Below are 25,116 nucleotides of genomic sequence, written 5' to 3'. Positions count from 1 at the left end.
TGCTTCTATTCACTTTTGGACATCAGATTTTAATCTCAACTCATAAGGAATTTATTAATAATAAATAAATAATAATAATAATGAGTTGACAAAGTTAGACTAGCAACTTCGTACCAATGCTATTTTTTAGACCACTGTCACCTGATAGAACTTTCTGCATTAATGGAGATGTCTCTATCTGTATTGTCCAATAGGTACTACTTCATGTAGGCTATTGAGTATTGAAGTGTAGCTAGTGAGATTGAGGAGCTGAATGCTATTTTTAAAAACATTTTAACTAATTAAAATGTGAATTAATTAGTCACATATGGATAGTGGCTACCATACTGGAGAGTGCAACTTTAGACCACATGTTCTGCTAATAAAGCCTCTCTACTGCTTGAATTTGGGCATGATGTTCTCATGCAGATGCCTAGTAACCATGTGCAGACAACACAAGCAAGCCTATTCTTTTATTTTTAGGTCCTTTGTAGCCATGAGATTTTTGCATTTATTAGTGAAATTTTTGTGCTGATATATGTCTTCTACGTTTGAAAGTCTGCATAGGAGCTACCTAGAACAATGTTTCTAAAACCTGGTTGATCAGCTCTTTATAATCATCCAATGAGCTGTTGCCTTTATCTTCATTTATAATTTTTTTCCTGGAAACTTACCAGCAATTTCCCTACCACAGGGTATTTTTCGCTTTCTGTGCCCCTCCATAGGCTCTGGCTTTCTGACATATGGCTCATCTTTCTCTAGATTCTGGTTTTACTTCTTCTTTTGTATCTTATCCCTCTTTTTCAGGCTCCAAAGTACAATGCCAAAATTCTCATTACTTGATTGATCTTGGACATTAACTTAAACATTGTTGCCTAAACTCACTTTCCATTCTAAATCTGTTTGTACCTTCAGAACTGTATTCCATGAGCAAGTATAACTATAGTTTTTAATTTAGTTTAGGGATCATTCTTTAACAGTATACACAAAGAGCTGCTTCTTTATTAATGGCTACATAGCAGTCTTTGGGATGGATGTACCATAATTTATTTAACTAATCTTAATCAGTGGGCCATTAAAAACATTTCTGCAGGACTATCCTTTCCATATCATTTTTTCACATGTACAAAATATCTGTAGGACATATTCTGAGAAGTAGAACTGTTGGACCAAAAGATATGTACATTTAAATTTTTGATAGATATTGCCAAATTTCCTTCCATTGATGTGGTACCAATTATGCTTCTACCAACAATATGTGGGAATGCCTATTTCTTTTTTACTAACAGAAACTTTTCAATTTTTTGATTATTGCTAATCTGATAGGTAAAATTGGTATCTTCTAACTTCAATCATTTTATTATGAGTGAAATTGAGCATCTTTTCATATATTTAAAGACTTGTGTATTTCTTTAAATTGTTTTTTTACACCTGTTGACCATTTATTCCCTGTAGTTGAACTGTTTATCTTTTTGCAGGACCTCTTTATATGTTAATGAAGTCAGCCTTTATGCTATAATAATGCTGTATTTTCTCTTAAATTTTAATTTTTAAACTGTTTTAATGTAGAATATTTTAATTTGCATGAACTTGGGTTTATTTAGTTTTTCTTTCATGTTTTAGAAAGGCTTTCCCATTCCATTTTATAAAGTAATTCCCATGTTTTCTTCTAGTAATTCTATGATTAAAAATTAAAATTTTATCTATCTCAACATCATTTATTGAATAATTATTTCTCCACTGAGAAATATTTGCTTCATTTCTTTCCTATTACCTGTCATATCATATTGTTTCCATTTATTCAAGCCTTCTTTTTTCATGTGTGTGATTTCTAGTATTTTAAGGTTTTTCTTTATATAGCTTTGATACAGTTATTGCTAAATATGTCATGAGGCATTTAATCTTATTATTGCTGTTGTAAATCTTATTATTGTATTGTATTTTGTAACTGACTATTGTTTGTATATAGGGAGGTTATTTATTCATTTATTTTATCTTTCTTTTTTAATTTTAATTTCAATTTTTAAAACTTTTTTAAAATTGCTATTTCCCCAATACCATTTTTTTTCTACTGTACAGAATGGTGACCCAGTTACACATACATATATGCATTCTATTTTCTTACAGTATCATGCTTCATCATAAGTGACTAGACATAAATTCCCAGTGCTACACAGCAGGATCTCATTGCTAATCCATTCCAAAGGCAATAGTTTGCATCCATTAACCCCAAGCTCCTAATACACTCCCCCCCCCCCCCCCGGCAACCACAAGTCTATCCTCCAAGTCCATGATTTTCTTTTCTGCAGAAAGGTTCATTTGTGCCGTACATTAAATTCCAGATATAAGTGATACCATATAGTATTTGTCTTTCTCTTTCTGACTTAGTTCACTCAGTATGAGAGTCTCTAGTTCCATCCATGTTGCTGCAAATGGCATTATTTCATTCTTTTTTTATGGCTGAGTAGTATTCCATTGTGTATATATACCACATCTTCCTAATCCAATCATCTGATGACAGACATTTGGGTTGTTTTTATGTCTTGGCTATTGTGAATAGAGCTGCAATGATCATGAGGGTGCATGTATTTCTTTTAAGGAAACTTTTGTCCGGATATATGCCTAAGAGTGGGATTGCTGGATCATATGGTAGTTCTATGTATGGATTTCTAAGGTACCTCCATACTGATCTCCAAAGTGGTTGTACCAGCTTACATTCCCACCAACAATGTAGAAGTGTTCCCTTTTCTCCACACCCCCTGCAGCATTTGTTACTTGTGGACTTCTTAATCATGGCCTTTCTGACTGGTGTGAGGTGGTATCTCATGACAGTTTTTTAAAAAATTATTATTATTTTTCAATAGTTATTTTCCCAATACAATTTTTTTTTCTACTGTACAGCATGGTGACCCAGTTACACATGTATGTACACATTCTATTTTCACACATTATTATGCTCCATCATAAGTGACTAGATATAGTTCCCAGTGCTACACAGTAGGATCTCATTGCTAATCCATTCCAAAGGCAATAGTTTGTATCTATTAACCCCAAGCTCCCCAACCATTCTACTCCCTCCTACTCCCCCTTGGCAACCACAAGTCATGACAGTTTTGATTTGTATTTCTTTAATAGTCAATAATGTTGAGCATTTTTTCTTTCATGTGCTTGTTGGCCATCTGTATATCTTCCTTGGAGAAATGTCTATTCAGGTCTTTTTGCCCATTTTTCCATTGGGTTTTTGGCTTTTTTGCTGTTGAGTTGTATAAGTTGTTTGTATAATTTAGTGATTAAGCTCTTGTCACTTGCATCATTTGAAATTATTTTCTCCTATTTTGTGAGTTGTCCTTTTGTTTTCTTTTTGGTTTCCTTTGCAGTGCAAAATCTTGTCCGTTTGGTTAGGTCCCATTGGTTTACTTTTGCTCTTATTTCTATTGCTTTGGGAGACTGACCTGAGAAAACATTTGTAAGGTTGATGTCAGAGAATGTTTTGCCTATATTAGACTCACCAAGAAGAGGAGAGAAAAAACCCAAATAAACAAAATAAGAAATGAAAAAGTAGAACTCACAACTGATACTACAGAAATACAAAAAACCATGAGAGAATACTATGAACAATTTTATGCCAACAAATTTGACAACCTAGAAGAAATGGACAACTTCTAGATATGTACAGCCTGCCAAAACTGAATCAAGAAGAAAACTGTAGGCCAATATCTTTGATGAATATAGATGCAAAATTTCTCAGCAAAATTTTAGCCAACCAAATCCGACAACATATAAAAAAGATCATACACCATGACCAAGTGGGATTCATCCCAGGTTCACAAGGATGGTTCAACAGATGCAAATCAATCAATGTCATATACCACATTAACAAAAGAAAAGTCAAAAACCACATGATCATCTCAAGAGATGCAGGAAAAGCATTTGACAAAGTCCAACATCCATTCATGATCAAAACTCTTACCAAAGTGGGTATAGAGGGAACATACCTTAACATAATCAAAGCCACTTACAACAAACCCACAGCAAATGTAATACTCCATGGAGAAAAGCTGAAAGCCTTCCCACTAAAATCTGGAACAAGTCAAGGATGTCCACTCTCACCACTATTATTCAACATAGTATTGGAAATCCTAGCCACAGACAAACAAAAGAAATAATTTAAAAGGTATCCAAGTTGGAAGAGAAGGGGTAAAATTGTCACTAGATGCAGATGACATGATACTATGTATAGAAAACCCTAAGGACTCAACCCCAAAACTACTCGAACTGATCAACAAATTCAGCAAAGTAGCAGGATATAAGATAAACCTTCAGAAATCAGTTGCATTTTTGTATACTAACAAAGAAATATTAGGAAAGGAATAAAAAAAACACAATACCTTTTAAAATGGCACCCACAAAAAATCAAATACCTGGGAATAAACCCGACCAAGGAGGTGAAAGATTTATATGCTGAGACTATAAAACACTAACCAAGGAAATTAAAGAGGATGCAAAGAAATGGAGAGATATTTCCATGCTCCTGAGTGGGAAAAATTAATCTTGTAAAAATGGCCATACTACCCAAAGCAATCTACAGATTCAGTGCAATCCCTATCAAATTACCCATGACATTTTTCACAGAACTAGAACAACCAATCCAAAAATTTATATGGAACCACCCAAGACCCAGAATTGCCAAAGCAATCCTGAGGAGCAAAAACCAAGCAGGAGGCATCACTCTCCCAGACTTCAGGCAATATTACGAAGCCACAGTAATCAAGACAGTGTGATACTGGTACCAAAACAGACATACAGACCAATGAAACAGAATAGAGAACCCAGAAATAAACCCAGACACCTATGGTCAATTAATGTTTGACAAGGGAGACAAGAACATAAAATGGGAAAAAGACAATCTTTTCAGCAAGTATTGCTATGAAACCTGGACAGCTGCATGCAAATCAATGAAACCAGAACACACCCTCACACCATGCACAAAAACTCAAAATGGCTTAAAGACTTAAATATTAGACAAGATACCATCAAACTCCTGGAAGAGAATGTATTTTATCTTTCTTTCTTTATTTTTGCTTTTTAGGGCTGTACCTCGGAATATGGAAGTTCCCAGGGTAGGGGTTGTATTGGAGCTACAGCTGCTGGCCTATGCCACAGGCATAGCAACACCACACTCGAACCGTGTCTGTGACTTGCTATGACCACAGCTCATAGCAACACCAGATCCTTAGCCTACTGAGCGGAGCCTGGAATCAAACCCGCTTCCTCATGGATACTGGTCAGGTTCGTCTCTGCTGAGCCACAACAGGAATTCCTCATTTTATCTTAAATTTTTTTTCCTTTTCCTTTCTCTAATGTGTCAGCTCATACTTCCATAACAATATTAAATAATCATGCTAATAATAGACATTCTTTTTCTTAACTTCAATAGAAATGTGTCTGGTGTTTCTCAATTAAGCATGATGTGTGATGTTATAAAATTGTGTGAAGCAAGACTCTATTCCTTTTTCATTAAGAATTACTTCATTAAAATGAAGAATAGATATGAATTTGATCAAATGCTATTGTTTAATCTATGAAGATGATTATGATTTTTATTTTCAGCTTATTAATACGCTGGATTATATTAATACATTTGCTAGCAATGAGTATGCTTCCATCCTTAGTATGAACTACGATTTATTAGTAGATATTTATAATTAAATTGATCTATATTTTTATTTTGTGTAATATTTGTTGGGTTTTGGTATCTGTTTTACTGGCTTCATTAAAACAATATAATACTCATTATTAGCAAATGATTTATTTTCATGAATTTGACCAAAGGAGTCTATTTTTATTTTAATATCCTCTAATTCTGTGGTTATTTCTAAATTTTACCTCTTTAAGAATAATTTTTTTACAACAACAACAACAACAACAAAAAAAGAAAAAAAAAAAAAAAAGGAGTTCCCGTCGTGGCGCAGTGGTTAACGAATCCGACTAGGAACCATGAGGTTGCGGGTTCGGTCCCTGCGCTTGCTCAGTGGGTTAACAATCCGGCATTGCCGTGAGCTGTGGTGTAGGTTGCAGACGCAGCTCAGATCCCGCGTTGCTGTGGCTCTGGCGTAGGCCGGTGGCTGCAGCTCCGATTCAACCCCTAGCCTGGGAATCTCCATGTGCCGCGGGAGCGGCCCAAAGAAATAGCAAAAAAAAAAAAGACAAAAAAAAAAAAAAAAAAAAAAAAAAAGAAAGATAAAAAATACATTGTGGAGTTCCCATTGTGGTTCAGTGGTGATGAACCCAACTAGTATCCATTAAGATGTAGGTTTGATCCCTGGGCTCGCTCAGCGGGTTTAGGATCCTGCATTGTGGTGAACTGTGGTATACATAGGTTGGTAGCTGCAGCTCTGATTTGACCCCTAGCCTGGGAAAGTCCATATGCCCCAAGTATGGCCTTAAAAAACAAACAAAAAGGTACATTCTGTCATTTTTCATTTTCTGTTTAATTTTTTCCTGTTATCTTACTTTTGCTTCCCTTAGGTTTATTTTATTGTCCTTTTCTAAGGTCTTCAACTGAATGCTTAATTCATTCACTTTCATTCTTTTTGAACATTGAAGTAAGTTTCTCAGACTAGGTATATTCTTCTGAGCACCACTCTATCTGTACCTTTTATTTTCTGGTATGTATTTTTATTATTTTTATTTTCTACATATTTATCAGGAATGGTAGAAGAGCTGACATTTTATCCTATTTGCAAGGTAGCCAGGTAACCTACTACAGTTTTGTGGATGCTGGTAGAAGACATGAAACTCCTGGATCAGAGACAAATAACTGTTTATTACTCACAGGAATAACAAGAGTCCAGGTATTAGCATTTGTGCCAGTTCCTTGAGCCCCACTTTTTCCCCAGGGCAATATGAAGAGGGTCAGGTTACATCTGCACCCATAGTGAGTTGCATTACAGGCAGGAACCCTGAGATTAGGAAATGTGAAACTTTTTAATGGCCAGTAAGCTTGATTGTTGTTTAAAGCTCCAAAGGGAGATACTATCTCTATCATCCAAGATCTGTTCCAAGATCTTTCCAAGGCTGTTCAGTATACAAACAACCTTGGAAATATAGTTCAGAACAAAGGAAGTTAGTGCCTTAGCTTACAAGATGTGTGGAAATGTGAGAGACTCATGGAGAATTGTTTTCCAGCAATATCTACCCCCTGTTTCTGTACCATCTTAATTGTTAGTGACTTCCCTGAAGAATATGCCACATATCAACCACTCTGATTAATCTGAACAACCAAGATTAGACCTCAACCATGCCTCTCATGCTTCTGGATTCAACTAGCTGAGCAACTCCCATAAGCCCTTCAGGTCTACCTTAGAAAACCAGATGGCTTTACTAGTTATTGGAGAAATGCAAATTAAAACCACAATGAAATATCCCTACCCATTAGAATAGCTAATATTAAAAAACTCCAGAAAATAATAAGTGTTGATGAGGATGTAGAGAAATTGGAAAACTTGGGCACTGTTGATGGGAATATAAAATGGTGCACCTGCTATGGAAAACATCATGGCAATTCCTCAAAAAATTAAAAATAAAAGTACCATATGATCTAGCAATTTTATTTCTGGATATACATCCAAAAGTATTGAAAGCAGAACTGTGAAGAGATATTTTCACACCTGTAAATAGTGGCATTATTAATAGTAGCCAAGAGATGGAAGCAACCTAGAGTAATGGATAAATAAAATGTGGCATGTTTTGAGTAATGGAATATTACTCAGCTTTAAAAGGGAAGGAGGAGTTCCCGTCGTGGCGCAGTGGTTAACGAATCCGACTAGGAACCATGAGGTTGCGGGTTCGGTCCCTGCCCTTGCTCAGTGGGTTAACGATCCGGCGTTGCCGTGAGCTGTGGTGTAGGTCGCAGACGCGGCTCGGATCCCGTGTTGCTGTGGCTCTGGCATAGGCCGGTGGCTACAGCTCCGATTCAACCCCTAGCCTGGGAACCTCCATATGCCGCGGGAGCGGCCCAAGAAATAGCAACAACAACAACAACAGACAAAAAGACAAAAAGACAAAAAAAAAAAAAAAAAAATAAAAGGGAAGGAAATCATGTCATACTTCAACATGGATGAACCATGAGAACATTATGATAAGTGAAATAAGCCAGTAATAAAAAGACAAATATTGTATGATACTATTTATATGAGGTATCTAAGGTAGTCAAATTTATAGAAACACAAAGTAGAATGGTAGTTTCCAGGGACTTGGGGGAGGGGGAATGGGGCGGTGTTGTTTAATGGGTATGGCGTGTCAGTTTGCAAGATAAAAGAGTTGTAGAGATCTGTTCCAGAACAATGTGAATATACCTAACACTACTAAATTATGCACTTAAAAGTGGTTAAGATGGTTAATAATGTTTTATGTTATTGCAGTGAAAGCAAAAACAAAAGCAAGTGGCTTTCTTCTTCACTTCATATTGATTTAGCCATTACTCATCTTCAACAAATAATAGCTCACGGTAAGATTATCAATTTTCTTTTTTAATCTATATCCTTACCTACTTCGGCGTTCCTTGATTATTTTGACATCATATAATTTCATCCATAACTCTGAGTGTGTATGTTCAAAAATAAAGATTGCTAAAACTTTTGTTACTAATTTTTTCTATTTATAGAATCATCACACTTAAAAAGTTAATGATTTGTGGTTGTTGCACTTAAGTGCAGTCATCTTTATCTTACTTTGTCTTGGAAAATAGTCAGACATTATCTTTTCAGATTTTCTTTTTTGCCCTATTCACTCATTCACTCTCTCCTCTCCCTCTGGGATTCTAATTACATGAATGTTGGACCTTCTCACTCTGTCACTTATATCTCTGACTTGTTTAAAGCCAACCTATTATATATATATATATGGCAGAAAAATTTGAGTCTGAGTTCTTCTGAAATATATTTGGCAGGTTAATTTGTTGACATGATTTAAATTTTTTTTCACAATCCTCAGAAGCTGTTTTGTTCTGATTCTAGGCTTCCTGACTTCAGAGTGTTGTAAAGAGCCCTTATATAGAAGGCCTGAAAAAAGAGTATGGATGAAAATGGGAGTTTCTTGGTATCTGGAATAAAACTGTACCACCCAACTTTTTGTTTTAGGAAGACGGATGTAGGAGGAGAGTAGAGGTTAGAACATGAAAGATTTATGGAGTGTGTTTCTTGAGGAGGACAGAGGATACAGAACTGTCAAGAATGGAATTAGCTTTCAGAGACTGGGGTGTGGTGCCAGTCTAGGTGACAGCTTAATTAGTATTTGGAACCTGTGCCCTTTACCCTTGAAGTGAGAAATTCTGATGGGAGCTGAGGTGGGGGGCTTGGTGATGCTGTGGATAATGAGCATTTATAACTGTCTTAGAGGCTGACTTAATAGAACCCTGGCACAGAAAAATGGTGTGGGCTGTCTTTGATGGACTGGTGGGCTTAAGCAATGAACATCTCATGTGTGATAGTGATGAACTGAGGGTCAGAAGAAGAGATTTACCCTGTTCTCAGAGCACCACTGGGGCAGGTGATGGGAAGTCTCCCTAATGTGAATGCAATATCTTGATACTTCTGGCTGGTTGGGTTGAGCCCAATTTTTTTCTGTGTAGGATATATTAATTTAATGAGATCGTGTTGCTCTTGAATGTTGTAGGACAAATTCATACTTTGTTTTGTCCCCACAAGCCTATTGTTGTCATCCAGGTGTACTTTTGTCTTTCTCAACTTAGTCTAAATTAACAACAAAAAAAGATGTTCAAAGTAAATTTAGGAGAGCTCTTTTATTCCCTGACTTCCTTTGTTAGTAGTTACAACAATCTTTAGGAAACTTCAAAAGGATACACATGAACAAAGGAGGGGAAAAAAAAAAAAAAGGAAACAGCTATTTTGTGGTACAGCAGACTAGGTGGAAGACAAAAACCTTGATAGAAGCAACAGGTAATAGCAATTAAAGGTGAATCAGACAGAATGATCCTCAGGAAGAAAGAAAAGCATAATGGCGCACAGGTTAGACCAAGGAATATGACCTGAGGTGTCTGCTGGCAAGCGACTTCTGTCCATCCTTTACCTATTAGGCTCTATTCCACCCATTCGCCTCTGGCCCCCAGTCTCTGTCTTCACCTAACATATATGATTCTTCTACTATGCTGATTCCAAATAATAGTGCCAACTTTGGTGGCTTGTATTTAGGGAAGGAAATCCAACTCTTTCTGATCAACAGGGAGAGAGGTCTGCAAGAGGAAGAGAAGCGGGTGTTACTGGGGAGCTATGTCACAGGCATGAAGACTTGAAACTCTCAATGAATTTTCTCATAGAAACATTGTACAAAGTTCTATAGTATTATTTAGCACAGGTGCATTTCTGTACTGTTAAATTATTAGCACAACAACAGTATGGTGGGTTAAACAGGCTTTTATGGGCTTTCCTAAGAACCTGACCACTGAGTATAATATTATTTCTATGATAAAGTGCTTTTAAATCCCACAAAAGATTGACAACAGAACCTTTGGATACAATCTGTTTGTAAATTGGATTGGTCTGGCTGGGTTAAAGAGGTCCACCCTGCTCCACAGCTAATGTCTACATAGAAGGCAGCGTCTTTTTTAGTGACAGATAAGCCACACACTCTGATTTTAAATGAAGATAAAGATTGGCTCCTTGTAAGAGAGCCTGTCTGATTTAAGACAGGCCATAGTTAATGAAATGTGGCATTAAATGGGCCTGCTTTAAATGAGGCAGTTTGTACAAAGTTCTCTACCATTATCAGATCATCTGTGTTTACTTTTGTTTGAAAGTAAAATTTTTAGTCTTATTTTGGATCAAAAATAACATTGCTAAGCATATCACTATGTGTAGCCCATGTGTAAAGAGTGGTGTCGGTTAGGTTCCACCTCTTTGACGGGTGGAGTATCTACGTCTGTTACTTGGAGTGTTTCTACACGGTAAATTTGTCTCTTCCTCATTTATTCATTTACTCAGTCATATATTTGTACTATACAGATTCTAGGGCATTTATTTTATACTTTGGAGTATAATCCAGTACCACTTATGTTGTTGCTAGCATTGTTGCCATTGCCTGCTCTTTTGGGACCTCATTCCCAGACCAGGAATTGATCCCAGGCCACAGTGGTGACTGCACAGAATCCTAACTGCTAGCCTGCCGGGGAACTCCCAAGATAGCCCCCATCTTTGTGGATATTCTGTTTTTATTTTTGTTTTGAACACTTCTTTCCTTTTTGGCACTAGAATCTCCTGCCCTGATCCTAGAATCAGCCAAGGAGCCCTGTTTCCTTTTATTGGAGATAATTTTGGAAACCAGGATCCTTGGTACCAGGTATATTTATTGCTACTGGAGTGTAGCAGTTTTTCGTATGCTCTCTGTGCAAACAGAGCAAGGAAATGTATGCATATATACGCATGTAGCTGTAAATACATCTACATGTGACCCTTTGTATATTAAAATAAACATGGGTTCACACTGTAGTCTCCAGCTCTTGCCCATTACCATGTGGTTTATTCTAGCCTCTTTTCCTTGCTTATCTGTAATCTCTCCCACACCCAACATTGAAAGTGGCTCCCACCATCTGCCATCCATTCACTTAGTTGTTCAGTATACATGTATGGCAGTATGTGAATTGTTAACCTGTATACTTAGTGTGAAACAACTCAATCAGCTTGAACAGTGCTTTTGTACAGTGTAGTTTTACAGACTCCACTCATTTCCAGAGTTACTTAGGTTAACGTCTTTTCCCTCCACCCATTTCACTGAGGTTGTTTCATATATTTGTAATACAATTAGATTGTTTCATCACATCCTGCATGCATGTTATCCTTGGATCACTTAATCTCCTAAATGATTTTTAAAATTTTCGGACATAAAGAATCACTTTGTGTTGTAAAAAAAAAATAATAATAACATTGCTCATTGTGATAAGAAGTGCGAATATCACCTAGTAAAAAGTAAATCGAAGTGGGGTTTTATTTTTTAGTTGTTGCCATTTTCAATGGAGAATGAATTAAATACATAGAATCAAAAGAAAGGTAGAGGGGGTGATTGATCATTTAGTCATGTTTTATGTTACACTTGTTTTTCTTTTACATGAACATATTATACCATCCATCAGGACAAATTAATATGGCTTGGGCCTTTAAAAACTGTAAAAAATAATTTTAATGGTTCTAATAACAGCTCCGGATGAATGCTGGAAAACAGATATTCCAAACTGTCAAAGAGCGTATGTATTGCTTGGCTCTGCTGTAACTGCAAGTAAATGCTGCTTTTGTATGAAGTTTCCTTGACTGCCAGTGGAAGAACTGTAACACATTTATTGCGAACAAAATTGGAATTGGAGTGAGACATGTTATAACAGAATGGTACCTAATCCCTTCTTGCCAGTTGGACTGAATTAAAATAATAAATCATTAGGACAATAAAGGGTTCTTGATTATAAGAAGGAATAATTTAATTAAAGAGATTTAAAAATGGCAAGTTCATACTCATATCACTTAAGATACAGAGATTTTATTTAAAAATATGTTTTCTTATCATGTGAGGGAATAGATTTAGACCCTATATAAAGTATGTGTGTTAAATGGGAAAAAAAATATCAGACAAACTTCAGAGGTGAATTGAACTATGGTATGGAAAGTGTTTACAACAAAGGCCAATTCCTCCTGCTGATTACAGCAGGTAAGGAGCTTCAGGATGCTGTCCTGTGTTTGAAAGGGGTGACTCATGCCATCATTTATTGCAGTTAATTGCTAATGTTTGTGAAGAGCACAGTATGTTGCAAAGTAGGACTGAGTAATCCATGGTGACCTTTTGTGCTATCAAAGCTTTATCAATTAGAAGCCCCTGATTGTAAATTCAGAGAACGCCCAGTGAGTACCCTCAAAGAAAGATCACACTTGGCTACTTAAGCAATCCTTTTTTTTTTTTTTTTTTTGGCTTCTTTTCCTTCCAAATGAATTCTCTCTAGGGTTCTGTGTCCAAATCTGCAAAGTGAAGCACATTCAAAATGTTTTCAGACTTCAAGGAATGGTTTTTATAAGCAATAGTGGAAATTTCAGAAAAATAGTGGTTATTTTTTCCTGCTAAATATCTTCCTGAGACTCCTGCACTGGCTGGCTAACTTCCTGGTCACTTTCTTTCCCATCTCCTTCACTCTGTTGATGTTGGGCCTTGTGGCCTTTGGCAAACCTTTTAAAATATTTCACAATTGTAAATTAAAGCTATGACCTTATTATACTTTTCATTTTGAATCAGTCTCAAAAATAGCTACAGCTCCGATTGGACCCCTAGCTTGGGAACTTCCATATGCTGTGGGTCCATCCCTAAAAGGACCAAAAAAAAAAAAAAAAAAAAAAAAAAAGAAAAGCAGCCCTGGTTTGTTTTCATTGCAGACTTAGGGCTTCAAGTTTGTAAGCTTCTGGCAACTCATCTCAACTGTAGAGGAAGGCTCCTGGTCCAGTCAAGGTTATAGGAAATGGAGTGAGGGAAGTGGTCTCAGTGTAAGAGCTGATAGAGAAGGCAGGGAAGATGCCGAGAGGAGTGATCAAGCTATATACACTAACTCCAGAGTGGCAGCCTCCAGTGAGGAAGCCCGAGTAAGTCAGGTGTCTACACACAGAAATGGTAGCTGACTGGGTGCAGCTTGCACAGTGAAATGTGGATTGAGTGTACTGATGGCATAATTAGCAGCTTCCCTGTACCCACAGCCTTTTCAGTGTGACTTTCAGCTTTTTCCATTCAGAGGTGTAGTCTGTTTCCCCACCCCCTTGAATCTAGGCTTGCTTGGTCAAAGCAATGTAGATAAAGCCATAAAATTGTGGCACTTAAGTCTTGAAAGTCTCTGTGTCCTTCCCCTTCTCTTTTCCTGCTGAAAAGTGAATGTTAAGTGGTCAGTTGTGATGGAATAGCCACACATTTGATCAGGTGTGCATCAGTATTTCTCTGGAAAAAAATGCAGATATTCTTAAACTGCCTATAAAGAAAAACAGGTTTTATTAAAAGCCTTTTATATCTTCTGCTAAAATGTCTTCTCTTCATAATATCGCCCCTGAACACCCTATCTATGGTTGATTTCACTGGCTTTCTTTTCCTTTTTTTGTTTCTAGTCCTTTGTTTTTATTGAACACCCTATCTAGGGTTGCTTTCACTGGCTTTCTTTTTTTTTTTTTTTTTTTTTTTTTTTTGCTTCTAGTCCTTTGTTTTTATAATACATCATAATTGATAATTATTTAATTTACTCTTCCATCCTCTTTTTTGTCTCTCTAGTTGAACTGTGAGATCTATGAGGGGAGGGGCTGGCACTTTCCTAATGACTGACATAGTGTCTGACACATATTAAAGACTCAATAAGAAAGAAAACCCCACGACCCAATTGAAAAATGGGCAAAAGACCTGAATAGACATTTCTACAAAGAAGATTTACAGATGGCCAACAGGCACATGAAAAAATGCTCAATATCACTAATTATTAGAGAAATGCAAATCAAAACTACTATGAGGTTCCACCTCACACAAGTCAGATGGCCATCATTAATAAATCTACAAATAACAAATGCTGGAGAGGGTGTGGAGAAAAGGGGACTCTCCTACATTGTTGGTAAGAATGTAAATTGGTACAACCACTATGGAAAACAGTATGGAGGTACCTCAGAAAATTAAATATAGAACCACCATATGACCCAGAAATCCCACTCCTGGGCATATATCTGGACAAAACTTTCCTTGAAAAAGATACTTGCACCCATATGTACATTGCAGCACTATTCACAATAGCCAAGACATGGAAACACCCTAAATGTCCATCGACAGAGGACTGAATTAAGAAGATGTGATATATATATCTTCTTATGTATATATATATCTTCATATATATATGTATCTTCATATATATATAAAATACTGCTCAGCCATAAAGAGAGCAAAATAAGGGCATTTGCAGCAACATGAATGGAACTAGAGACTCATACTAAGTGAAGTCAGTCTGAAAGAGAAAGATAAATACTACAGGATATCACTTATATCTAGCATCTCATATATGGCACAAATGAACTTTTCCACAGAAAAGAAAACCATGGACTTGGAAAACAGACTTGTAGTTGCCAAGGGGGAGGGGGAGTGAATGAGATGGACTGAGAGTCTGGGGTTAATAGTTGGAAACTATTGCCTTTAGAATGGATAAGAAATGAGATCCTGCTGTGTAGCACAGGCAACTATATCCAGTCACTTGTGATGGAACATGATGGAGGATAATGTGAGAAAAAGAATGTATATATATGTGTGACTGGGTCTCTTTGCTGTACAGTAGAAATTGACAGAACACTGTAAGCCAACTATAATGGAAAAAAATCATTAAAAAAGTAAACCATTTCTACTAAAAAAAGACTCAATAAATATCTGTTGAATTAATAACTTGAAGTGAGACATATTGCAGGAAGGGACTCAGCTGAGTCTGGGCATGGTCAGAGCTGAAAGTCAGGCTTGAAAACCCCATGATTAGTAGCCAACAGTCAAATTTGGTATCCAAAAGAGAGTGATTGACTCAGGTCCAGTCTTACTGTTGTCTAAGGGGTCTGCTCTGGTGAAGAGAGAAAAGGCAGAAGTCTATGGAGCAGTGGATTAATACTCTTACTCATATTCATACAGGATACTCATGTAGATGGTAATGTCCTGTGTCCTACTTGGAACTGTCTTAAGTTGTTACTTGTCCTCAGTCAGTGTCTAGGGGAACAGTTTAGAAGACCTGGAAAATTCTAGACATGTTGTTGTCAGTCATTTGTCTTTCATCCAGGGCAAGAAGGGACCTGAGTTTAGGACATGGGCTTATTAGTTCAGTTATTTTTGTTATAAGAAACAGAACCTCTCAAGTCATTTCAAATAATGAGGAGGAAGGTAAACAAAATAGGCATCTCAGCTTAGTTGCCAGCCTCACAGAAGGCTGGCGGGACAAGCTAAGCTTCATGGGAAAGCAGAAACCACACTATAACTGAGTCTCACTGAACCTCATACAAAATCCCAAGTGGCTCTTTGGACCAAGAGTTTCTCCGTACCAGAGTTCCCAGATCTTTAGACCAGGTCTCTGCCTCTAATATAACTCAGCAAATTTCTCTCTCTTCTTTTTCTGCTCCATCTCCCTCTTCCCACTTCCAAGTTCTTTCTCTTCTTCAATAGTTCTTGAATCTGAGTTAGACTCACCTATTAAAATACTGTTTAAAATACTTTCTTAGTCAGAAAAAGTTTAAAATACTGTCTTAGTCAGCATGGTTGCTGCAACAAAAACAAACCAAAAACCTGGGTAGCTCATAAACAACAGAAATTAGTTTTCACAGTTCTGGGGGCTGGAAGCCTAGATCAGGGTGGTAGCATGATTGAGTTCCTGGTGAAGACTCTATCCTGGCCTCTTTTATAAAGGCATCAGTCTTATTCATGAGGACTTCACTCTCATGACCTAATCACGTCCCTATGGCTCTACCTACTAGTATCACTTCCTACCTTGGAGGCTAAGAGTTTACATATGAATGTTGCAGGGGGAGGGGACACAAATATTTAATCTATAGCAAAGATATGCATGTCTAGTCACATCCCTCTAGATTTTTTTTATTATTCAATGAATTTATCACATCTGTAGTTGTATAATGATCATCACAATCCAATTTCACAGAATTTCCATCCCACAACCCAAGCATATCACCCAACCCCCCAAAATGTCTCCTCTGGAAACCAAAAGTTTTTCAATGTCTGTGAGTCAGTATCTGTTCTGCAAAGAAGTTCAGTCTGTCCTTTTTTCAAATTCCACATGTCAGTGAAAGCATTTGTTGTTGGTGTCTCATTGTATGGCTGACTTCACTTGGCATGATAATTTCTAAGTCCATCCATGTTGCTAAGAATGCTGGTATTTTGTTCATTGTAATGGCTGAGTAATATTCCATTGTGTATATGTACCACATCTTCTTGATCCACTCCTCTGTTGATGGACATTTAGGTTGTCCATGTCTTGGCTATTGAAAATAGTGCTGCAACAAACATTGGAATACATGTGTCTTTGTGAGTCATGGTTTTCTCTGGATAGATGCCCAGGAGTGGTATTGTTGGATCAAATGGTAGTTCTATTTTTAGTTTTCTGAGGAATCTCCTTATTGCTTTCCACAGTGGTTACACCAGTGTACAATCCCACCAACAGTGTACTAGGGTTCCTTTTTCTCCACACCCTCTCCAGCACTTATTGTTTGTAGTCTTTTATATGATGGCCATTCTGGCTGGTGTAAGGTAGTACCTCATTGTGGTTTTGATTTACATTTCTCTAATAATGAGTGATGTTGAACATCTTTTCATGTGTTTTTTGGCCATCTGTATGTCTTCTTTGGAGAGCTGTCTGTTTAGATCTTCTGCCCATTTTTTGATGGGGCTGTTGTTTTTTTGGTATGGAGCTGCAGAAGGTGTTTATAAATTTTGGGGATTAATCCCTTGTCAGTTGATTCATTTGCAAAGATTTTCTCCCATTCTGTGGGTTGTCTTTTAGTTTTATTTAGGGTTTCCTTGACTGTGCAGAAACTTTTCAGTTTGATTAGGTCCCATTTGTTTATTTTTGTTTTTATTGTCAATACTCTAAGAAGTGGATCTGAGAAGATGTTGTTCTTGTTTATGTCAGAGAGTGTTTGGCCTATGTTTTCCTCTAAGAGTTTTATAGTATCTGGTCTTATATCTAGGTCTTTAATCTATTTTGAGTTTATTTTTGTGTATGGTGTTAGGGAGTGTTCTAATTTCATCCTTTTCCATGTGGCCGTCCAGTTTTCCCAGCACCATTTATTGAACAAGCTGTATTTTATCCATTGTATATTCTTGCCTCCTTTGTTATAGATTAGTTGGCTGTAAGTGCGTGGGTCTAATTCTGGGCTTTCTATCCTGTTCCGCTGATCTATATTTCTGTCCTTGTGCCAGTAACATATGGTTTTTATGACTGTTGCTTTGTAGTATAGTCTGAATTCAGGTAGCCTGATTCCTCCAGCTCCATTTTTCTTTTTCAAGATGTCTTTGGCTCTTCTGGGTCTGTTGTGCTTCCAAACAAACTTTAAAATATTTTGTTTGGGTTCTGTGAAAAATGTCCCCTGGTAATTTGATAGGGATTGCATTGAATCTGTAGATTGCCTTGGGTAGTATAGTCATGTTGATAATATTGACTCTTCCAATCCAAGAACATGGTATGTCTTTCCATCTGGTTGTGTCATCTTTAATTGCTTTCACCAGTGTCTTATAGTTTTCAGAGTACAGGTCTTTTGTCTCTTTAGGTAGGTTTACTCCTAGGTATTTTATTTTTTTGGATGTGATGGTAAACAGGATTGCTTCCCTAATTTCTCTTTCTGATCTTTCATTGTTGGTTTATAGAAATGCCATCGATTTCTGTGTATTAATTTTGTATCCTGCAGCTTTGCCAAATTCACAGATGAGCTCTAACAGTTTTCTGGTAGAGTCTTTAGGATTCTCTAGGTATAGGATCATGTCATCTGCAAATAGTGATAGTTTTACTTCTTCCTTTCCAATTTGGATTTCTTTTATTTCTTTTACTTCTCTGATTGCTGTGGCTAGGACTTTCAAAAATGTGTTGAAGAGTAGTTGCGAGAGAAGACATCCTTCTCTTGTTCCTGATGTCAGCGGGAATTCTTTCAGCTTTTCACCATTGAGAATGATGTTCGCTGTGGGTTGGTCATATATGGCCTTTATTATGTTGTGGTAGGTTCCCTCTATGCCCACTTTCTGAAGGGTTTTTATCAGAAATGGGTGTTGGATTTTTTTTATTACTCAATGAATTTATTACATTTGTAGTTGTACAATAATCATCACAATCCAATTTTATCGGATTTCCATCCCACAACCACAGCACATCCCCCACCCCCCAAACTCCCTCTAGATTCTGACTTAGAACATAAGCTCAAGAAAGTTAAGATCTTTTGCTTTCTTCACAGCTGTATCCTGTGCCAAGAACAGTACCTGGTACCTAGTAGATGTTCAAAAACTACTTATTGAGTAAATGACAATCTATGGGATGGGGCCTAGATGACAAAGCTTTTAAGTTTCTCAAGTTGTTTAGATATGTGGTCTGATTGAGAACTACCATAGTATACTTGGTTTCTTTTATCTTACAGATTCATCTTCAAGATGTCATCGTGTTCATGGCTCCTTCTCTATTTCATGGCTATTTTTTCCCCCTGCATTATTTCAGCTTCTCATCTCTCTATTAACAGCCTATTTCTCTTTATTTTGCAATTCAAGTTTCTATTACCAAGATTCTGACTGGTCTAGCTTGTCTCTGTTTGAACAGATTTACCCATATCAGAGCCCTGTATAGTGAAATGGTCAGCTTGAGAATTGGATGCCCTTGTTTCTCTGTAGCCTAATAATATGTGGCCAAGAAGGAGGGAGGTCAAGAACCACGTAGCATAAAATATGGCAGCCCAACTGGCTATGAGTGCAGCAGGTAACATGATTGGTTTGCCTATATATGTAGGTTGTACCCCCATATTTTATTAATTATACTCAATTGATCAAATATTTTTATGTGCTTTGTGTGCTCAGTGTTGAATACCTTACATGTCAGATACAGGAAATAAAATAGTAAGCAAGAGAAACATGTAGTTGTTCCTCGTTGAACTTATTCTGTAGTAGGAAAGATAGAGCCATTAAAATAAAAAAGTATGTTATAAAAATAGATGGATAAATTGGATCACATCAAAATTATAATCTTTTGCTTTTCAAAAGAGGCTATTAAAATGAGAAGGAGGAGTTCCCATTGTGGCACAGAGGAAACACATCTGACTATGAACCATGAGGTTTTGAGTTCAATCCCTGCCCTCGCTCAGTCGGTTGAGGATCTGGCATTGCTGTGAGCTGTGGTGTAGGTCACACACCGGGCTCAGATCCTGTGTTGCTGTGGCTGTGGTGTAGGACAGTGGCTATAGCTCTGATTCGACCCCTAGCCTGGGAACCTCCGTATGCTATGAGTGCAGCCCTAAAAAGCAAAAAATAAATGAAATAAAATGAAAAGGAAAGCCTTGTACTGGGACAAATATTTTCAGGACATATATTTAATAAATGACCTTTATTAGAATGTATAGAAAAGCTTATGACTCAAAATAAAAAGTCAAAGAACTGAGTATAAAATTGGGCAAAAGAAATGAATAGGAATCTGAAACAGAATGATGTATGTGTAGGTATGGCTGATTCACTTTGCTGTACACCTGAAGCCAACACAACACTGTAAGTCAACTATACTCCAGTAAAATTTTAAAAGGAAGAAATGAATAGATACTTTACTAAAGAAGATATATAAATGGCAAGTAAGTATATGAAAGTACACTCAATATCATTAATCATTAGAGAAATGCAAATCAAAACTGCAATGTGAGGAGTTCTCTTGTGGCACAGCAGAGTAGGGATTTGGCAGTGTTGTCACTGCTGTGGCCCAGGTTGCTGTTGTGGTGCAGTTTTGATCCCTGGCCAGGTGGGCACAGCCAAAAATAAAACAAAACAAAGCCACAATGTGAAACCACTATACAACAACTTGAGTTGCTAAAATTAAAATGACTAATGATACCAAGTGTTGTCAAGAAGGTAGAACAACTAGAAATCTCACATATTGGTGGAAGTGCAAAATGAAACAGCCACTTTGGAAAGCTATGTGGCAGTTTCTTATAAAGTTAAACATATACTTACCATATGATCCAGCAATTCTACTTAGAGGTCTTTGCCTAGGGAAAATGAAAATATATGTCCAGAAAAACTTGTAAGTAAATATTAATAGCAGATTTATTCCTAATAATTCTAAACTCCAAGCATTTTGGAAACAAGTGAATGGGTAAACAGACTGGTACGTTCATGTAATGGAATGTCACACAGCAATAATAATAATAAAAAAAGGAATGAACTACTCTTAATGAACTAGTTCTTAATGAACTACTACAACAAGATGGGTGAATTTCAGATGCGTTACGTTAAATGAAGTAAGCCAGCCATCTATGACTGCCTACATATGTATGTATGTATATATGCCTCCATTTATCTGATATTCTGGAAAAAGCAAAACTATAGTGATAGAGCAGATCAGCAGTTAATCTGAAACCAGCATTGTGGGGAGATGACAGACTGGAAAAAAGCACCATGGAACTTTTTGGCCAGATAGAACTCTTCTATATCTTGATTGTGGTTGTTGTTACAAAACTGATATATTTGTCAAAATGTGTTAAATTACACACTTAAATTGGCTAATTGTATGTCAATCATACTTCAAAATATCTGATAAAAAAGTAAAGAAAAATGAAGTGTGATAACGATTGGATTGGGTGAATTATATGGTGCTCTGGGAGTACAAGATAGGGTCATGTCATAATCCAGGGGATTCTGAGAGGGCTTTTCATAAGATGAGCCTCTTAATCACAGCCTGAGTAAGAATAGTCAAGAGTACAGGGCCAGGTGGAAGGGGACAGGGTTCTACAGAGTCAAGAGCATATACAAAGGCTCAGAGACAAGAGAAAACAAGAGACTTTGGAGGTGTTGGTGAAGGAAGAGTGAGGAAAGATGAGTGTAGAGAGGTAGGCTGGGCAAGGTAAAGACTTGACGTTCAACCTGAGAGTGACCAAAGAGTTCTAAAGCCCTTCTTATCATGGAGTTATGTGATTTGTTATGTATAAGAATGTCTCTGGCTGATGGGTGGAGAATGGGCTGGATGAAGAGACCTTCACTAAGAAGGCATCAAATAATAGTGCCATGAGTTAGGGGAGTTGCTGGAGGAAATGGAGAGAGGCAGATGGATTTTAGAAACATTTGGGAGGTAGAATTTCCCGTAGGAATTGATGGGGAAGGAGAAATCAAGAATGGCTTCTAGGTTTCTAGTTCGGGTATCTGTGTGTATGGCAGTGACATTAAAAGAAATAAAGAATAAAGGAGCAAGAAAAAGTTTATGGGCAATGTGATAACTTTAGTGTGTAGTAACTGCCGCTTTGACGTGCATGGGAGGCATTCATATTGTGTTTAGAGGCAGCTGGATATATAGGTCTGTTGCTTTCAAGACAGGTCTAAGCTGTAGAAACATATTTTTGTTACTTCCATGTAGGTAGTAATTGAAACAATGCAGCTGATCCCTGAGGAGATGGATGAGTGAGGAAAGAAAAGGCCTACAGCAGAACTCTGAGAAATTCCAATGCTTTAGGGAGGGGTAGGAAGAAAATTAGGAGAACATTGTATTATGGAAGCCATGAGAAAAACTGAATGTTCAACAATATCAAATGGAATTACATCATTGAAGAATATTATTTAAAAAATTCTTGAGTTTTTGATTAATATATGTTGTGGAATTTTTGAGAGGTGCTCCTACACTAAAAGATGAATCAGTGTTACACAACTATTACAAAGAAAAAAGTTAACTGTTTGCTATCTTATAAAAAAAGGCAGCACATTTTCTGTATAGTTGGAAGAACTCAGAGTTTTCTATCATTCTGTTTTGTTCTTTCCCCTTTGGACTTTCCTCCTTCATTAGAGATTTTTAAAGCTCTAAACATTAAAGAGCTTCCAGAAATCCACTTGTATTACATTATGGGTGGAGAAACTTGCAGTGGATAGTCCCTTAGTTCCAAACCTCTGGGCAAGAACATACTTTTTGCAATGTTTGCTTAATAAATACTATCCACCTTAATTCTCCTTTTCCTTTGGTCTCTTTCATTCCTCAGTGGGTGTGACTAGCTTGAAGAGATCAATGGGAAAGGGTTTTTGATCCCCCTACCTAAGCAAGAAGTGTTTGTCAAGCAGGCAAGAGGATCAGTCACTGATGGGTAGAGAAGTTGTTTTTAACTGAAGTTTCAGTTGCTTTCAAATTGATCTTACTGCCATGGTCAGATGTAGTTGTCTGTGGCAGAATGCTGGAATGAAAGTCTGCATACTCCCAACTGCCATCTTTCCCTTTCCTTTTTTCTAATTGCCTTCTCCCAAAAAGGGGAGACAAAGAAAGCTTTTGAAGAGCTAGAATTTTACTTTAGAGTCATCATTAAAGGTGCAAGAGGATGGAGTTTTCTGGTGGCTTAGCAGGTTAAGGATCTGGTATTCTCATTGCTATGGCTCTGGTCACCGCTGTGGTGTGGGCTCATCCCTGGCCTGGGAACTTCTGCATACTGTGGGTGTGGCCAGAGAATATTTTTAAAGGACTAATTGAAGATCACAGAAGAACTCAGAAGAAGCAGGCTGAGAAATGGCGTAGACCCTTACTAAATCATAGTTCCAGTCAATGGCAATTTCAGTTGTTTTTCCTCTGGTTTGGGTGGGAGGGAAGGACTTCCCAGCTGTCTGTCCCAGCCATCAGTGCCTTGTCTCTCAGCTCCACATTTACTTTTCCATACCTGGACTCCTTAGGCATTTCTTTGTCACTGTGAGCACAGTGTTATGCTGTCAGTAGAGGTTGCTGCAGGGACACTACAGGAGGAGAAGAGCTCCTTTTCTTGCTCCATGTGCTGCAACATTTTGCTTTTCCTGCCTCCTGCTTTGGGGCTGTCAAAGGTGTGTATGTAAGCCATCTACTAGTGCTCTTCCTGGAATGTGCCCCAGAGTGGGGAGTTCATTTGTGAGTTCACAGACCTGTCCTGAACCTGGTGACTCCCTTGCTCCAGCCCTCCCTAGGTGGACACTCTGTGTTCCAGGTCTCACACGGGCAGTGGCACCCTGATTTCTTCTGTGTGTATGCTCACCAGCCTTGCTTGCTTGCTCTCCAGAAAATTTCCTATAACCATCCTGCCATGGGTGCCATGTGCTCCAGGACTTGTGCCAGTGGTAGTGCCCTGATTCCCTCTGTGTGCTAACTCAAAAGCCTTGGCTTGCCTACTCCCTGGAGGGTTATCCCTTGCTGTGCTGTGACTGTGGACCAACTGTAGCCTGGCCAACCCAGCAAACATCTCTACTATCCAGTGGGCTGCAACCAGACTTCTTCCAGTGAGGTCTTGACCCCAGCCTAGGGGAGGAGGCCCTCCAACCACATTTCTTCTTCCCTGTATACTCTTCATCAACCATAATGTTCTCTTTAGAATTCTCTTACATCTTTATAGTTACTCCTCTGTCATATTTAAATAATTTTTTAAAAGTGAAATTTCTCCTATTCAATTTACTGTGTGATTTCTGTCTCCTTAATGCACCCATACTGGTACAGTCTCTTCCCTTTAATCTATTGTACATATAGTCTGCCAAATTAGTCTTCCTACAGCTCACCCCTGATTTAAACCCAAACCAATCACACGCAGACTCCCTCAAAACAACAACAGTCCTTCAGTGATTTGGCGTTGTCTGGCATTCAAGACCCTCCAAGATCTGGCCCCTGCTTGCCTTTCCAATCTTCCTAAAATAACCATGTCAAGCAGTACTCTGCAATATAAAAAGTCCAGTCTTAGGTTTGACTTTTAGCTCTGTCACTTATTACTAGGCAGACAAGGCTATGTCCTTAGGTTCCTCTGAATTTCAGTTTACTCATCTGGAAAATGGGGAGACTTCTTTGCCTCACAGGTTTATTGTGAGGTTAAATTAAATAATGTAGGTGAAAACTCTTAAGAATTTAAAGTTTCTGTCTAACTGTAATGTGTGGTCATACATGCAATATTTTGTATTTTTTAAAAAAGCATTCTCATGAAAAAATAATTACTGTCATTTTTTTGTCTAGTATTTATAGAATGGTTAAAGGGATATCTTTTTTTTATAAGAACTCAATATTATATCTTATTTTTATATTTTATGTTTTTAGTTTGTTTCAGGATGGGTGAAATAAGACATTAAAAATATCTTGTCTTGATCATTTTCCTTTGCCATCAGAAACACAAAATATAATGGATGCAAAATTGAGGGGTAGGGTATTTGCTTTTGCCATTATCTGGTTCTGAGAGCATCCTTTCATTACTTGGGTAGACATAATTTCATGTATATGATAGGAGTGAATTCATTAAAGTGGTACTCCTCTGACACGTGCTTTGGTTGTAAATGTACTAAAATATGCAGAAGTGCTTTGTAAACTATAAAATAAAAGGAAATGCATTATTTTTAGAGAAATTAAACCAGAAAAGGAAAAGCTCCCAAGCTGGTGAGAAATTC

The 25,116-nt window shown here is 37.4% G+C and overlaps 1 protein-coding gene across 2 annotated transcripts in view; it reads left to right on the top strand.

Moving 5' to 3' along the window:
* The window catches only part of MTERF1 (mitochondrial transcription termination factor 1), a 113,638-nt gene that overhangs the window by 21,274 nt on the left and 67,248 nt on the right, over positions 1 to 25,116 (top strand). The window contains exons 4-5 of one of the 2 annotated variants that reach the window (XR_014815751.1): positions 8,403 to 8,488; positions 8,997 to 12,486. Coding sequence is in view for 1 of the 2 variants with exons in the window: in XM_084976990.1 (XP_084833116.1) it covers positions 8,403 to 8,488 (86 nt within the window). In the remaining variant the exon portion in view is untranslated. Of the gene's footprint in view, positions 1 to 8,402; positions 8,489 to 8,996; positions 12,487 to 25,116 lie in introns of those variants that run through there. The other variant, XM_084976990.1, reaches the window with a different exon arrangement.

The sequence above is a fragment of the Sus scrofa genome, chromosome 9 (genome assembly GCF_054392235.1).
Source record: "Sus scrofa isolate SSC_HxYL_T2T_F1_AM1 chromosome 9, Sscrofa_HxYL_maternal_Yorkshire_Landrace_v2.0, whole genome shotgun sequence".
Taxonomy (NCBI): Eukaryota; Metazoa; Chordata; class Mammalia; order Artiodactyla; family Suidae; genus Sus; species Sus scrofa.
Note: the sequence above shows the minus strand (reverse complement) of the source record. Positions and strands in the feature narration are given on the sequence as shown.